The sequence below is a fragment of the Zophobas morio genome, unplaced genomic scaffold (genome assembly GCF_036711695.1).
Source record: "Zophobas morio isolate AGI-343-1 ecotype UQ-CSIRO unplaced genomic scaffold, CSIRO_AGI_Zmor_V1 ptg000008l, whole genome shotgun sequence".
NCBI lineage: Eukaryota > Metazoa > Arthropoda > Insecta > Coleoptera > Tenebrionidae > Zophobas > Zophobas morio.
The window spans coordinates 201,517-216,519 of record NW_026972113.1 but is presented as its reverse complement, the minus strand read 5'-3'; the positions used below and the strand labels follow the sequence as shown (position 1 = coordinate 216,519).

The 15,003-nt window shown below is 39.7% G+C and overlaps 3 protein-coding genes across 3 annotated transcripts; 1 reads left to right on the top strand and 2 right to left on the bottom strand.

Annotated features, from left to right (window-relative positions):
• Positions 1-40: 40 nt before the first annotated feature.
• LOC135125506 (neutral alpha-glucosidase C-like) lies at positions 41-3,115 on the bottom strand. Its single transcript, XM_064051166.1, has 11 exons — positions 3,015-3,115; positions 2,741-2,968; positions 2,544-2,694; positions 2,288-2,499; positions 2,043-2,238; positions 914-1,994; positions 703-860; positions 544-654; positions 382-497; positions 249-319; positions 41-192 (listed from the first exon to the last, which is right to left on the bottom strand). The coding sequence occupies exons 1-11, from the start codon at positions 3,113-3,115 to the stop codon at positions 86-88; spliced, it is 2,532 nt and encodes an 843-aa protein (XP_063907236.1). The 3' UTR covers positions 41-85.
• Positions 3,116-3,740: 625 nt separating this feature from the next.
• LOC135124727 (neutral alpha-glucosidase C-like) lies at positions 3,741-6,793 on the bottom strand. The gene is made up of 11 exons (XM_064049935.1): positions 6,703-6,793; positions 6,429-6,656; positions 6,232-6,382; positions 5,975-6,186; positions 5,730-5,925; positions 4,601-5,681; positions 4,390-4,547; positions 4,232-4,342; positions 4,071-4,186; positions 3,942-4,012; positions 3,741-3,887 (listed from the first exon to the last, which is right to left on the bottom strand). The coding sequence occupies exons 1-11, from the start codon at positions 6,735-6,737 to the stop codon at positions 3,781-3,783; spliced, it is 2,466 nt and encodes an 821-aa protein (XP_063906005.1). The 5' UTR covers positions 6,738-6,793; the 3' UTR covers positions 3,741-3,780.
• A 1,932-nt stretch (positions 6,794-8,725) lies between these two features.
• Positions 8,726-14,892, top strand: LOC135124931 (progestin and adipoQ receptor family member 4). Its single transcript, XM_064050156.1, has 4 exons — positions 8,726-9,034; positions 11,896-12,114; positions 12,611-12,714; positions 12,761-14,892. Exons 1-4 carry the CDS (start codon positions 8,794-8,796, stop codon positions 13,094-13,096), a joined length of 900 nt encoding a protein of 299 aa, XP_063906226.1. The 5' UTR covers positions 8,726-8,793; the 3' UTR covers positions 13,097-14,892.
• Positions 14,893-15,003: the final 111 nt, after the last annotated feature.

Below are 15,003 nucleotides of genomic sequence, written 5' to 3'. Positions count from 1 at the left end.
GTAACGAGCAATCTTGGAATCACAAATACAAACAACTAAGTATTTCATGTATATTTTATTGCATATTTTTCAAAGTACAATTCATTTAACGTAGATTTATAACAAGAGGTTCTTTTCCTTGATATTTCATTTGATTGAGAGGAACACCGTTCACGTCGTGTTTGTAAGAATTCTTGACAACCGTTCCATCATCTGTAATTTAAAAAAAGAAATGTCACACATGAAAGAAAAACAGAGCGCACGATTACCATTGTATGTCAAAGTGACGATATCGTCAATAACAATCTCAAATTCTTCGTCATCTGAATCGTCAATGGCACTAAAACACAAAAATATATGAATGTATGAATGAATAAATTTAAACTCCCATATTAAAGATACCTTATGACCAATAGCATGTCAGTAGCAGAAAGATCCGCATAAATATATTTTTGAGAATCCCTATATTCAAAACTGAGATTATCGTCATTATAAATTGTTCCTTCAGCCATCTCATCCTAGAATCTTTCTTTAGAAACATCCTAGAATTTTACAAAAACTTACATTACGCAGCAAGACGATCATTGTGTAGCCATCGTCTTTCATATCTGTAGTAGAGGGTCTAGAAGTTTGCTTTGTGGGAATAATAGACCCCAATCTATAATAAACAGGAATCTACAAAAACCATTTTAGAAATGATCTCAAGGATAGTCAAATTTGTACCCTCTCAATAGTAACAGGTATGTCCGTCCACCCAGTACCCGGAAAAGTGGTACCATCAAGCTGTGCAGAAAACCAGATTTCGTTTTCACCTCCCGGAAAGTACACTTGCACAGACTCGACTTCAGATTCACCAACAGCTTTGACCAAAATATTTTGGCCTTAAAACAAACCCGATTAGTACTAACACCTTTACCAAAAGTGAAGAACGTACCTACTAGCAGTTGATCATCAATTTCAAGAAGTTCGACATCATTGGGGTAATGGTAAAACAAAGGTCTAATAACAGGATCGCCAAAACGCGTATGCTCATAAAACAGGGTGTACCAAACCGGCAAATGGGCGTAGCGTGTCTTTATTGTCTCTCTTATCGTTGCTTGAACATCCTCAGGATACAAATAGGGTTCGCGTCTTTCCGAGCCTATATTTGAGTGTTCTCTGAAGAAGGGCAACCACGCTCCAGCTTGATAAAACCTTTGCAAGAGTTCCTCTGATGGTTCTCCGAAGAAACCACCAACGTCGGCTCCACAGAACACCAACCCCAGAAGGTTAGCATTAAGACACATGGAATAACTGATTGGTATGAATCCAAATTCTGCGGTGTTGTCGCCCGTCCAGAACGCCGCGTACTTTTGAGACCCAGCAAAGTGCGCTCTGGTTAAGATAAAAGGTCGCAAGGCACCATTATCACGATCAATTAAACCTTTATGGGTGGCCATGGTTTGAAGGTAGCCGTACATGTTGTGAATATCCCTGTTGGACACTCCTCCGTAGTGAACCACGTCATAAGGGAAAGTTTTTTCAATTTCTTCGTTAAAAATAGCGGCTTCGTTCATGTCGTTCCATATTCCACCCAGTGTGGACGTAGTACCGTTCCAGTTCTCGTATAAATATAAACTGGAGTAGTAGTCTCTAGCAGCTGGGTTTAGGTAATCCATCCAGGAACTCGTTCCCGGCCAACATTCATCTTCATAGTTGGTACCATCGGGGTTTTTGATGAAGTAGTCGTTAGCTGTGGCTTCGTCGTACACGAAATAACCTTCTTCTTTCTTGAAGTGGGGGTCGCTTAGAGTTACTAAGTATCGGTGAGTCGATGCCAAATTTGCTAACATGTCGAAAGGATCGCTGAAATTTTCGCTGTTCCAAGTGAAGAATTTCATGTCTTGGGTGTGCTGGATGTCTAACCAGATGACGTCAACTGGAAAGTCGTTAGCATCCAGGTCTGCAATGACAGTTTCGACGTCCGTCTGGTCGGCGTACCCCCAGCGACATTGGTGATATCCAAGAGTCCATATCTAGTAAAACTCATTTAGATTGGATAAATGAGGATGTTTTGAACAAACCGGTGGTAGATGGGCAACTCCTGTCAGTGAAGTGTACTGACGAACGACATCAGTGGTGGAAGGTCCAAGGAATATGAAGATATCCAAAGCTCCACTATCAACCATGAAGAACGCATCAGCACCTACATCTTTGTTGGTGATTTCGACCCACTGTTCAGCCGCATTGTGTAAAAATAGCCCAGAAGTCGAATTGATCCTAAATTGGGGGTTTCAGACACATGGATACAAATCTAAATGGTACAAACCCATGGCCATATAAAACAGGAACAGCGCCATACATCGCCATGGTACTGTGTAGCTCGTAGTAAGTCAAGTCCATGGTTTTGACACGGTACGGATCATCACCTCCTGGAGCAGTGGTACGTAGAGCCAAATAGTCGGCGTGTTCGTGAAGTCCATACAAATGTAGAGCTTGAGTGAAAGACACTCCAACAGTAAACGGAGTGTGCAATTCTTCCTACGATTTTACTTTATTCACAATAAAGTAGCTATGTAACTTACATTCTGAAGAGTCAAGCGATCCCCTTCTATAACCACAGTTAATACATCATTAACGTAAAACTCAATAGAAAATGGTGAAAAATTGACGACTGCTCTGTTGCTACCTAGGAAAATTTCAGCCGAAGTCAACCAGAGTTGAACATCGTCAAAACTACAAAAGTTGAGATAATAACGGCAAAGACGACTTAGGTACTCACTTGACAATAGTTGGCTCTCCGTCTAGAACATCCTGGATGTGGTACCGCGAAGACTCAGTTTCTTCAATTTGGACCCTAAATATATTCCCTTCGATGGCTGTGATATTTAGTCCCACATCTTCGATTCCGTCAGCTGTTTGTACCCGAAAACTTGCTACTCCTTGGGAAAACATAGCTCCTTCTAAAATTACTTGGTACCGTTCTTGTCGTTCCAGTTCTCGATTTTGGCTACAAAGAAGTATAAATTGGGGAATAGGAGAAGTGAAATTAGTACCTGCAGACGTCTACTCTTGAACAGTTGTGGTACATGTCATGGTCGGCAGCCTTGGCACTTGCTGCCAGTACTACTAATACGACGAGTTTTGTGAACGTCATGGTGACTGATTACTTGTAGTGAACGCATTTTATTTATACAAATACTGGCTCTATTGACAGGGGTAGATAATTACAAATAAGGCGTTCTAATTGGCTAGATTTTCAACAATGTTCTGGGAAAATTATTGATCCCAGAGAAGGTTGAATATTCATAGGCTTCAAGATAAGACCCACTTGACAACACACGTCGTGTTAAGATACTATAGAACATTTTTGATTGATATGCCTGTGAAAATGGCGTGATACTTAATAATGTAGTAGAATTATCTATGTCTAAAATCTGTATATCTAAAGGAAAACTTCTACATGAATGTCAGAGTTGCTTTTGCATAATCATTGTATGAACCAAGTGGTTCATTTTAAAGTACTCAAGAACTTGGTTGAACTGAGAGATGAAACCAGTTATCAGACTGTGTCACGGTTTTGTTCTATATATCTAATCACGGACACATCTTTATGTTTTAAGTGTTTACGTACTTAATTATAATGCGTGATTATCTCATAACTATTAAACATCAGAATATTAGTTATTTATGCATCAAGGGAAAACTTTACTCCCAACCGGTTAAATTAACAATTTTTTTCCAGTTCATAGATCTTTTATATTTTAATATATTCAAACGACTAAGTATTTGTTGTATATTTTTCAAATATAATACAAGTATTTAACGTAAAATTATAACAAGAGGTTCCTTTCCTTCGTATTTCATTTGATTTATAGGAACTCCATTCACGTCGTGTTTGTAAGAATTCTTGACAACCGTTCCGTCATCTGTAATTTAAAAAAGAATTGTCACAATGAAATAAAAACAAAGCAAATGTTTACCATTATATGTCAAAACGACAATGTTGTCAACAACAATTAGGAATTCTTCATTGTCAGATTCGTCAATGGGACTAAAACACAAAATTACCTACATGAGTCCTAAATATAAAATTAAATTTTAAAAGATACCTTATGACCACTTGTTCCTCAGTACCAAAGAGGTCCGAATAACTATATTTTTGGGAATCCCTATATTCAAAACTGAGATTATCGTCATTATAAACCGTTCCTTGAGCAGTATCATTCTAAAATCTGTCTTTAGAAATATCCTAAATTTCACAAAAACTTACATTACGTAGCAAGACGGTCAACGTGTAGCCATCGTTTCTCATGTCTGTAGTAGAGGGTCTCGAAGTTTGCTTCGTGGGAATAATTGACCCCAACCTATAATAAACAGGAATCTGGAAAAACCATTATAGAAAGAATCTCAGAATGTTAAAATTTTTACCCTTTCAATAGTAACAGGTATGTCCGTCCACCCCGTACCCGGAAAAGTGGTACCATCAAGTTGTGCAGAAAACCAGATTTCGTCTTCACCTCCCGGAAAGTATATTGGCACAGACGTGACTTCGGATTCGCCAATAGCTTTGACCAAAATATTTCGGCCTTGAAACAAACCCAATCAGTACTAACACCTTTACCAAAAGTGAAGAACGTACCTAGTAGTAGTTGATCATCAACTTCAAGAAGTTCGACATCATTGGGGTAATGATAGAACAAAGGTCTGATAACAGGATCGCCAAAACGCGTATGCTCATAAAACAGGGTGTACCAAACCGGCAAATGGGCGTAGCGTGTCTTTATTGCCTCTCTTATCGTCGCTTGAACCTCCTCAGAGAACAAATAGGGCTCACGTCTTTCCGATTCCTGACTTGCGTGTTCTCTGAAGAAGGGCAACCAAGCTCCCGCTTGATAAAACCTTTGCAAGAGTTCATCTGATGGATCTCCGAAGAAACCACCAACGTCATTCCCACAGAACACCAACCCCAGAAGGTTGGCATTAAGACACATCGAATAACTGATTGTTACGAACCCAAATTCTGCCGTGTTATCACCCGTCCAGAACGCCGCGTACCTTTGAGACCCAGAAAAGTGTGCCCTGGTTAAGATAAAAGGTCGCAAAGTACCGTTATCACGATCAATTAACCCTTTGTGAGTGGCCATGGTTTGAAGGTAACCGTACATGTTGTGAATATCCCTGTTGGACACTCCTCCGTAGTGGACCACGTCATAAGGGAAAGTTTTTTCAATTTCTTCGTTAAAAATGGCGGCTTCGTTCATGTCGTTCCATATTCCACCCAGTGTGGGGGTGGTACCGTTCCAGTTTTCATATAAATATAAACTGGAGTAGTAGTCTCTAGCGGCTGGGTTTAGGTAATCCATCCAGGAACTCGTTCCCGGCCAACATTGATCTTCATAGTTGGTACCATCTAGGTTTTTGATGAAGTAGTCGTTGGCTGTGGCTTCGTCGTACACGAAATAACCTTCTTCTACCTTAAAGTGAGGGTCGCTTAAAGTTACCAAGTATCGATGAGTTGAGGACAAGTTTGCCAGCATGTCAAAGGGATCGCTGAAATTTTCACTATTCCAAGTGAAGAATTTCATGTCTTGGGTGTGCTGGATGTCAAGCCAAATTGCGTCAACGGGGAAGTCGTACGTATCCAGGTCTGCAATGACAGTTTGGACGTCCTGCTGGTCGGCGTAGCCCCAACGACATTGGTGGTACCCGAGGGACCAGATCTAGTAAAACCCATTTAGACTATAGAAACGAGGTTGTTTTGTACTAACCGGTGGTAGATGGGCAACTCCTGTCAGAGAAGTGTACTGACGCACGACATCAGTAGTTGAAGGTCCAAGGAATATGAATATATCCAAAGCCCCACTATCAACCATGAAGAATGCATCAGCACCTATGTCTTTGTTCGTGATTTCGACCCATTGTTCTGCCGCATTGTGTAAAAATAGCCCAGAAGTCGCATTGATCCTAAATTGGGGGTTTCAGACACGTGGAAACAAATATAAATAGTACTAACCCATGGCCATATAAAACAGGAACAGCGCCATACATCGCCATAGTACTAAAGAGCTCGAAGTAAGTCAAGTCCATGGTTTTGATACGGTATGGGTCATCACCTCCTGGAGCCGTGGTACGTAGTGCCAAATGGTCAGCGTGTTCGTGAAGACCATACAAGTGTAGGGCTTGAGGGAAAGACACTCCAACAGTGAACGGATGCCGCAATTCCTCCTACGATTTTACTTTACTCATAGAAGAGTTATCCATATAACTTACATTCTCAAGCGTTAAACGATCCCCTTCTATAACCAAAGTTAGTACATCGTTAGCGTAGAACTCTACAGAAAATGGTGAAACGTTGACGACTGCTCTTTTGTCACCCAGGAAAATTTCAGCCGAAGTCAACGAGAGTTGAACATCGTCAAAACTACAAAATTTGAGATAATGACGGCAAAGACGATTTAGGTACTTACTTGACAACGGTAGGTTCTCCGTCTAGAACATCCTGGATGTGGTACCGCGAAGACTCAGTTTCTTCAATTTGGACCCTAAATATGTTGCCTTCGATGGCTGTGATATTTAGTCCTAAATTTTCACTTCCGTCGGTTGTTTGTACCCGAAAGCTTGCCACTCCTTGGGAAAATACAGCTCCTTCTAGGATTATTTGGTACCGTTCTTGGCGTTCCAGTTCTCGATTTTGGCTACAAAGAAGTATAAACTGGGGATTAAGAGAAGTGAAGTTAGTACCTGCAGACATCTACTCTTGAACAGTTGTGGTACATGTCATGGTCGGCAGCATTGGCACTTATTGCCAGTATTACTAGTACGAGAAGTTGTGTTAACATGATGGCGAATGATCACTTGTAGTGAAAGCTTTTTATTTATACAATTGGTAGTTCAGTTAATGTGGGTAGATAATTACAAATAAGGCGTTCTAAGTGGCTAGATCTTCGACAATGTTTTGGAAAATTTTTTGATTACAGAGACGAAGAATATTCATGGGCTTCAAGATAAGACCCACTTGACAGGTCGTGTTAAGATACCTACTGTATACAATTTTTGATTGATATGTTTGTAAAAAATAGCGTGATACTAAACAATGTAGTAGAATTATCTACATCTAAAATCTGTACATCCAAATGAAAACTTGTATGGATTTATTTTTAATTTCAGAGGTAATAAGTTTGCATAATCAGAAAAACTTTGATATCAAAATCAGTTATCAAACTGTGGTCAAAATTCAGGTATCACGCTTTTGTCCCACGTAATCACGAGCACATCAGAATGCATTAAGTGTTTATGTTATAATACAGCAACAGCGTTGGAAATTTACCAGCTTTAAAAACTACACATTTTTGCCATAACCGGTAATAACCAGTAACCTGATTAGACCACAATCTACAAAGTTATTTCTACTGAATTTTCCTAACATTTGAAGCATGTATGTATATCACAGCATCAGGACAGGCTTAAAGTGCACTCAAAAATCCAAAGTAGTAGATTTGGTAATTACAGAGAATATCTATTTAATATCTCTCCAAATCTCTCATATTAGAAACTGTGTAAATTTAGAGAAAACATGCAGGTGTCTAATTCTTACAGGAAACTTCCACGCCCATTCACAGCACGGCTTGTAGATGCATATTTCTCCAAGAATCTTTCACAAAGAGTTACCATATGTAGCCGAAGTGTAGAAAGTGCTCCTTTCCCCACCCGTTACAATCAATACACGAAGAGCAATTGCTGCAAGTGCTTAATTCCTCCAGGAATTCTCCATATACAAACACTGTACTAAAGGGACCAACGTAGTACATTATTCAACACTTTCTCAAAGCTGCTTTAAATTTTACACGAATAAATAAGCTGGTTAAGAGAGGAGGATACAGTATTGACTGCTCTGTACATCTGGCAATAAAGACTCTTAAGCACACAGGATTTCCATAGTATGCGAATTTTAACCTTTCGTTTTGTAACAGAGACTTATTGTTTTTATTTATCTGACAACTGACTTTACATAATAATTTACGTACAAGTTCGAACAAGTCATAATCTTAAAATGTAATTCCTATTACTTTGCCAAAAGCTGTTGACGCTGTAACTATAAGTGAATAATTCAGTGATCTCTTGTCATCAAGGAGAACATCTGCACTATTTCAGAAGTTCTCACCCTTTACTTTTGATCTTTCCTTTCCATATCTGATCTGACCTGACCTGACTTGACTTGACTTGACCTGACCTGACCTGATTGGACGTACTCTAACCTGACGCGACCTAATCTGACATAAATAAAATCATAACCGATTCTGCATCAGGGTAGAATTACCAACCCAGAAAAATGAGCTTGGTCTGTCAAGCATTTAGATGGTACGGTTTCAAATTTTATAAATTTTGTGACTGACCAATCAGTTCACCTAGTTATCACGTAGATAACTTCACGGATACAAATTTAGCGCAGGACTAACTGCGATTTCACTCTATTGTCAGTAATTTGGAACCACAAGTTCCCGGACTTCCATCTCCATTTTTTTTTAAATACAATTTCCTTCGCCCCCTGCCACAATTATTAAAAAAAATCTCACCACAATATTTTTTTAATCAAAACTTACTTATTATGCCGCACCTGTTCCCGTCCCGTCCCGTCCCCATCCCGTCCTCCCAAGCAAATTTTCCCGCCCATCTCCCAATCAATATTCCTGCGACTTCCTCGATCCTAGCAACGCCGTGGAGTTGCGCGCTGGCGTCGAGCGCGTGTCATTCACGATGTCACGGTGATACTGAAAGCATGTCGTCGTCGTCGTCGGTGTCTGAAGAGCTGCACCCGCCGAAGTCGAAGTAGCGATGTCCGAAACCGACGCCGAAATCCAGGTCCGCCGTCGCCGCGGCGACGCCGACGTCAGCGCCGACGACAGCAAGCCATGCGACCGCAAAAAAAGCGCGCTCCTGCTGTGGAGGGACATGCCGAAACACCTGCAGTTCAACCCGTATATCCACACCGGCTACAGGCCGCTGCTGACGGCCTGGGGGTGTATCAATAGTCTCTTCTATTTGCACAATGAAACGGTCAACATCGTCACACACGGTAATCTTGCTTGGTTTGAAACGCTTGGTATATTTGTACCCTGCATCTGCTGCGGCTTGCCGGAATGGACTCGGTCAGCTGTTGCGCGATTTTTTTCTGTGATGCTTGCCGACGTAGGGCTCGATTTGATTTTGGTTATGAGAATGCTGAAATCTGTTCCCTTTCACCCATTTTATCGATATTTTATCCGCTGTAGCTTTTTTGACTCGACCCTCCTTATTTTGTACTAGGTGTAGATTCTGGCTTGTGAAAGCTTGAACGATCTTTAACCATTCTCCCGACAAATGTTTATCTGAAAACCACTCGAGCAAGGCACTCTATTGTGCTAGTGCCCTTGAGCCCTTGACTCTATATTCTAGGCTCTCTATTAATGTTAGAATTCGATTTATGCATGTACTTTCTACTCATCTGTCATATGCCCGGCGTTACTTTCACCCCAACACATTCTGAAAGATTTTTACTTTTGCACTTAAACAAAACTGTTCTGTTTTACTACTGCTGAACTATTTTTGAAGTCACATGATCACTGGAGCTATACTTGTACATATATAGAAAAAAAAATTACAAAAAAAAAATAGTAATTTGAGTGCGGTTGCGTGGGATTTATATTTTAGTCAACTTGTCATCAAACTTTGCTTTTATCATTTAGCACGTCTCAGCCAACAAGGAAACTATTATTGCATGGGAAACATTTTCACTCTTTTTTGATTTTACGTTTTTAATATATTTTTAGATTTATTAACCTTAGTTTCGTGTCACGTGTTAGGCATGATAGATATTTATCAGATTTTTGTATGTACACGTGATCATATATAATGTATTTTTCCATCAGACGCTTCCTGTATTGGTGACCTCTGGTTGTTTTATGTACTAGTGACTTAGTATTTTGTTTCTTCACGTCATTTTAGTGTTCTGAATACCGGATGCGCGCCTAAAAAGCCAATGAGAAGATGGCAGCTCCTGAGTTGGTGTGCAAAATTTCAATTTTACATACGCCGTCATAAAATTTTTTAAATGTTCCCACCCTGGCAAAAAATCGCAAACATTAATATTCTCAGGCTTGATGATTCTTTTCTTCTGCATTTCCAATTTTTATTGTTCTTTGTTCTTTCGTTCCTTACTCTCCTTCTTTATCTTTTCCCCATAATTTTATATTATTATGCCAAGTCCGTTCCTGTACTGAATCTGTCTCTCCTTCTTTTTATTTCTTTATCCTCGTTTTCGACATATATCTACCACTCTGGATATATCTTAACAGCCTTTCTTGTTTTAACTTTCTCCGATTCTCTTTCCACAATTTCTCTTTTTTAAAATTAGTAGCTTGTTTTTCCACTTAACGCATTTTAGTCATAACAATTCTTTTGGATCTCTTTCGTTCCTTCTTGTCTTTCGCATCCATTTACACTCTTTATTTTGCATTCTTCTATTTGTTCTTTCAAATACTCCCCTACATTTTTTTAAATCTTTATTTGTATCTTTGCAGGAGTTCCTCTTCTATTCCCTCATTTCTTTCACTTCTCTTTGCTTCCCTCTGTTTTATTGTTGCACTTTTAACATATAATTGTTCACTAAGTCCTTGTTCCTTTTTATTCCTTATTTTGTTATTCTTATTAGGTATCTCGTACTCAGGTTCGTTTAGAATTCTCTTTCCCCTTTCTTTCTGCTTTTCTATTTTTGATTTCCCCAGTTTGTACTTAATCTCGCAACTATTTTTTCTCACCAAGTTCACTTCTTTGAGTTTTTCTTATTTTACTTTCTGTATTATACAGGAAACGAAAATTCGATAAATATTCTGAATTCCTTTATTTCTACTTCGTTATTTATTATTCTTAAATCACATGTATGTCACATAAGTACAGCATAATCGCGCTATTTACAACCAAATAAAACAACAACATGGTGTATTAATATACAGATTTACAATTCACATGTTTTGAAGTTAAAACTAACTATCATTTTTGACACATCACATAGGTTTCACTCATGTAACATCTTTTTCGTCAAAGTATAATATTATTAAAACTTGTAAAACTAAAAAATACAATAACTGAATACTTATAAACACTAGCCGCTGCTTAAAACACGATATTTTTCAAGCCTGGTCATTATTTTTTTTAAGATGGCCTTCAGCCGCCATCTTGAAATTTGATAATATATATAGTGACCTATACTTTTGATGAGAAATCGATTACAGGCTCCATACTTAAAATTTTTGTTTTGTACAGAAACCGCCATATTGTAATAAGCACGTTCTACAAGTTTCCCCGACTATGACAAAAACCACAGTCAATTGTGCACCGACTTCTGACCCATCAAACTTTCATTTTTTCAGCGAGGAAACTTGAAGATCCACATTCTCGAAACTTTCGAGACGATAATTAAACTCGCTACAAAGTTTGGAGCCCTCTCCTCACCTCGACCCATAAATAAAATCACGGCAAAAAATCGTCGAACAAACGGCCGCTGCAGATCCTATCGCCCCGATCAATCCCTCTAGAGAATTCATGAAACCTGTAACCGTAATAATTCATTAGCAGCATCACGTGACCAAACGTCAACCAATTAAATTTTCACTGACCTATATTATCAACACAATAAATCCACAGAACACCGGAAGCAGCGTCTCTCATTCGCACAAATCCGTATTGTAGCCCCTAATGGCTACACAATACCGGCGAAATTACTTAAGTACTGTTTCGTGCCATTTTTGTTTGTCGGCTTTGTCGTAAACGGAAACGAATAATTTATCACGTGATACTGAAGTAAATCAATAAATAAATAAGTAAATACTTATATAAATAGATGGATTTTTATTAGCGATATAAATAAGAATATAATGAGTAAATATTTAATTGTTGCAGCCGTTCCGATCCTCTACATCCTCCTCACGGTGCCTGCGCTTCTTCCATGGTCGCAAGTCGAGCTGCGCTTCCTGTCATGGTGTCACTTCCTGGGTATCCTGTGTCCGTGGGTCGGGAGTTTCGTCTACCACTTGTTCATGAACCTGGATAGGAGTTCAGTAGTGTACTACCGGCTGCTCCAGTTGGACATGCTAGGGATTTGGATCAGTCAGAGTTTCGGTAATTAGATGCGTGTAAATCCGGCCGCTGCCTCAAACGCGTATAAATCCGACCGCGGAACTGGGGCGTTGAGAACTTGACCTACAATTGCTCTTTCACTATATGTCAAGGCCCCCCAATGTGTTCAAATTGATGGTAATCGATACCTCGGATGTTCTTTTTTTAGGGGAAAACGAGATGTCTCTATAATCATTAGACGTGATTTATTAATTCCGCTCAAACATGCAAGGATTGATTAAACGTCAATCGCTTGTGAAAGCTATGAAAGATTCGTTTCACGTAATAGATTATACAAATTGGGGTTGGCGTGCGAAGAAATGGCGCAGTCGGTGGGATTACGGATACAAATATCAACTGTTGGTCGCTCCAAAATATTCAGAGTGTATTTTATGTCATCATCACAGTCGCCTCGCCCCTAAGTACACTTTCCTTTGATACCAGATTTGTATAATTTAAAAATTGTTAGGATAACCACCTCAAGCAGGTGTCCTTCCAGGTGCCATGCCCATGGTGATCGCCACCTCCTACTGCCTCCCCCGGCTGCTCCGCTGGTTCTGCATCTCCTCGTACTGCCTCCTCAGCCTCTGGGGCCTGTACAAAGTAAGCCGCCCCCCTCGTCCCGCCCTTACTAACCGCCGCTTTCCAGGCCATGACCGCGTGGTCTCCGTGGGAGCGGCGCCTGTGCTTCCTGCTGCCATTCATCATGCGCCTCCTGCTGTGGTGCCTGCGCGTGACCAGCTACGGCGGCGGCGATCCCGCCGCCTTTCAGCACGTCGTCCTGCAGGACGTCGTGTCCATCTTCGGCGCCGCCATCGGGGCCATGCACGTGCCCGAGAAGTGGTTTCCTGGCGCCGTGGACTTCTACCTAAACTCCCACAACATCATGCACGTGCTGGTGGTGGCGGCGGTGTACTCCATGCACGTGGCTACCATGAGGGACCTGGCGTGGATGTCACGTGTCACCTGCAACGCGGTCCTCTGATAAGTAGCACCAGGTTTCGCTTACGCACGTTCCAGGGGGCTCACTCTTTTGGACTCTTTTTTAATATGCGTATTCTAAGTGGGCTCGAGTTGGGGCGCCCTGAATTTCTTCCGCGGCGCGAGGCGCCGGTTCACTTCGAGTTTCTAAAGTTTTCGAGTTATTGTGATAGAGGTTTTAGGGATTTTAGGGATTTTAGCGTTTTTAAATAGACGACAATATAGCTGTAGCGGTTTTAAATATTGCCAATTGCAGCGAGGGAGTTGCACCGGGCGGGACAGCAATAAAAATCGATTTTTTTGGTATGGCGGGATTGCGTGAGGGCGCGGGGAACACACCCTTAAGTCGTAAAGTCGATGAACTTCATCAAATGTCACGACATGCTCAACTAATCGCTACAGTAAAGAAATTTTACTATATTATACTCGAAAAGTCTATTTTACAATTAAGCTACACATAAACACTGTTCTACCTGACAAAGTTAACGATAATGTAGTATCACGTGTTAAAAATTAATTATTATTCCAAGACGCACCATCCGCAATAGTGGGATTTCCATGTCACTTTTATTACTTCCAAAGATCTTACAGACCTCCACACTTTAAACTATAAACACCTAGGAACGACACACATGTTTGACACGTGACAAACTTCTACATAATTTAATCTTTAGAAGGGTGTACGTAATATGGAAAACCTATCATATCAATATTGTTAGCAATAGAAGCATATCAATTAGTAACTGAAATCAAAAATGTGATCATAATTTCAGTAATTCATTAACGCAATAATATTTTAAACTATATACCTATGTAAAATATAATCTTCCGTTGTGCTTCCAACAAATTAAGCAATTCTTCCATGTTTAAGTGCAAACGGATGGAATAAAGTCATAACACAAACATGTTTATGTCAACACTCAGTAGATATACAGCTCGCTTTTTAGACCAATCCAAGTCAAAGATTTGAATTTCGCGCCACGCATGCGCACCCAGTTAAATTTAAATTCTAAAAGTGGCACTCTATATCTACTTACGTCAAAAGGAACGTACTTTAATATTAAATAAAATCGATGTTTGCAAACAATGGCAGATAAGTATTCATATAAGTACAAATTAATGGAAAAAATGAAAGGCACTTGATACGGGTTTCAATTTCGGACCAATTTATTGTTACAGTTATTAAGGCAACGTCGTCACTCATTTTTTTAAATGTGAACATTTTTTTTTAAGTTTAGTTTCTTTTACTAAAAAACGTTCATACTGTCGGCTTGATAACACGCATGAGTAACATAAATTGGTGGAAAATGAAGCTTTTAGTTTATCGGATACCAGTAGTATTTTTGCACTAGACAGTTTTATCCTTATGTACAAAATTAAATTTTATCACCACTGAGAAACCATGTACAGGTGTTTCTTCTGTCAACAAAAGAGAGTCTAAAAATATCGTGACAATAGAAAAATGGCTTCAATAACTTTTCGTCCAGCAGTCGTCAATTTACAAATAAAACTGCGAACATTATGTATTAATGTAGATCCTCGATTGTATAAAGTAGCTCAGATGGAACATCCTGTACATTTTGCAGAGATTTAAATTGACTATCTAAGCAGGCCTTGCTGAGCAATGGAGTTTCTGTCACTGTTGCTGCCAACGCCTCCTAGATTACGTTTTTTTTCTGTCGAACGTAAGAAAATTTGCTCATAAATGTTACTAAGTACCCGTTCGAGTTTCAGTGTGACGTTAACTCAGTTTTTACACGACCGGAGAAAAAAAAAAGGATAAGTGGCGACTGGGGAAAAGTGACGTTATAATCACTAAATATTCCTGCAAATGTCTTGTCTCAGGCCGTTAATCAATAAATAAGTTAGACGTATATGTGTAACGTTGAACGTATGTTTATTCCCGTACCG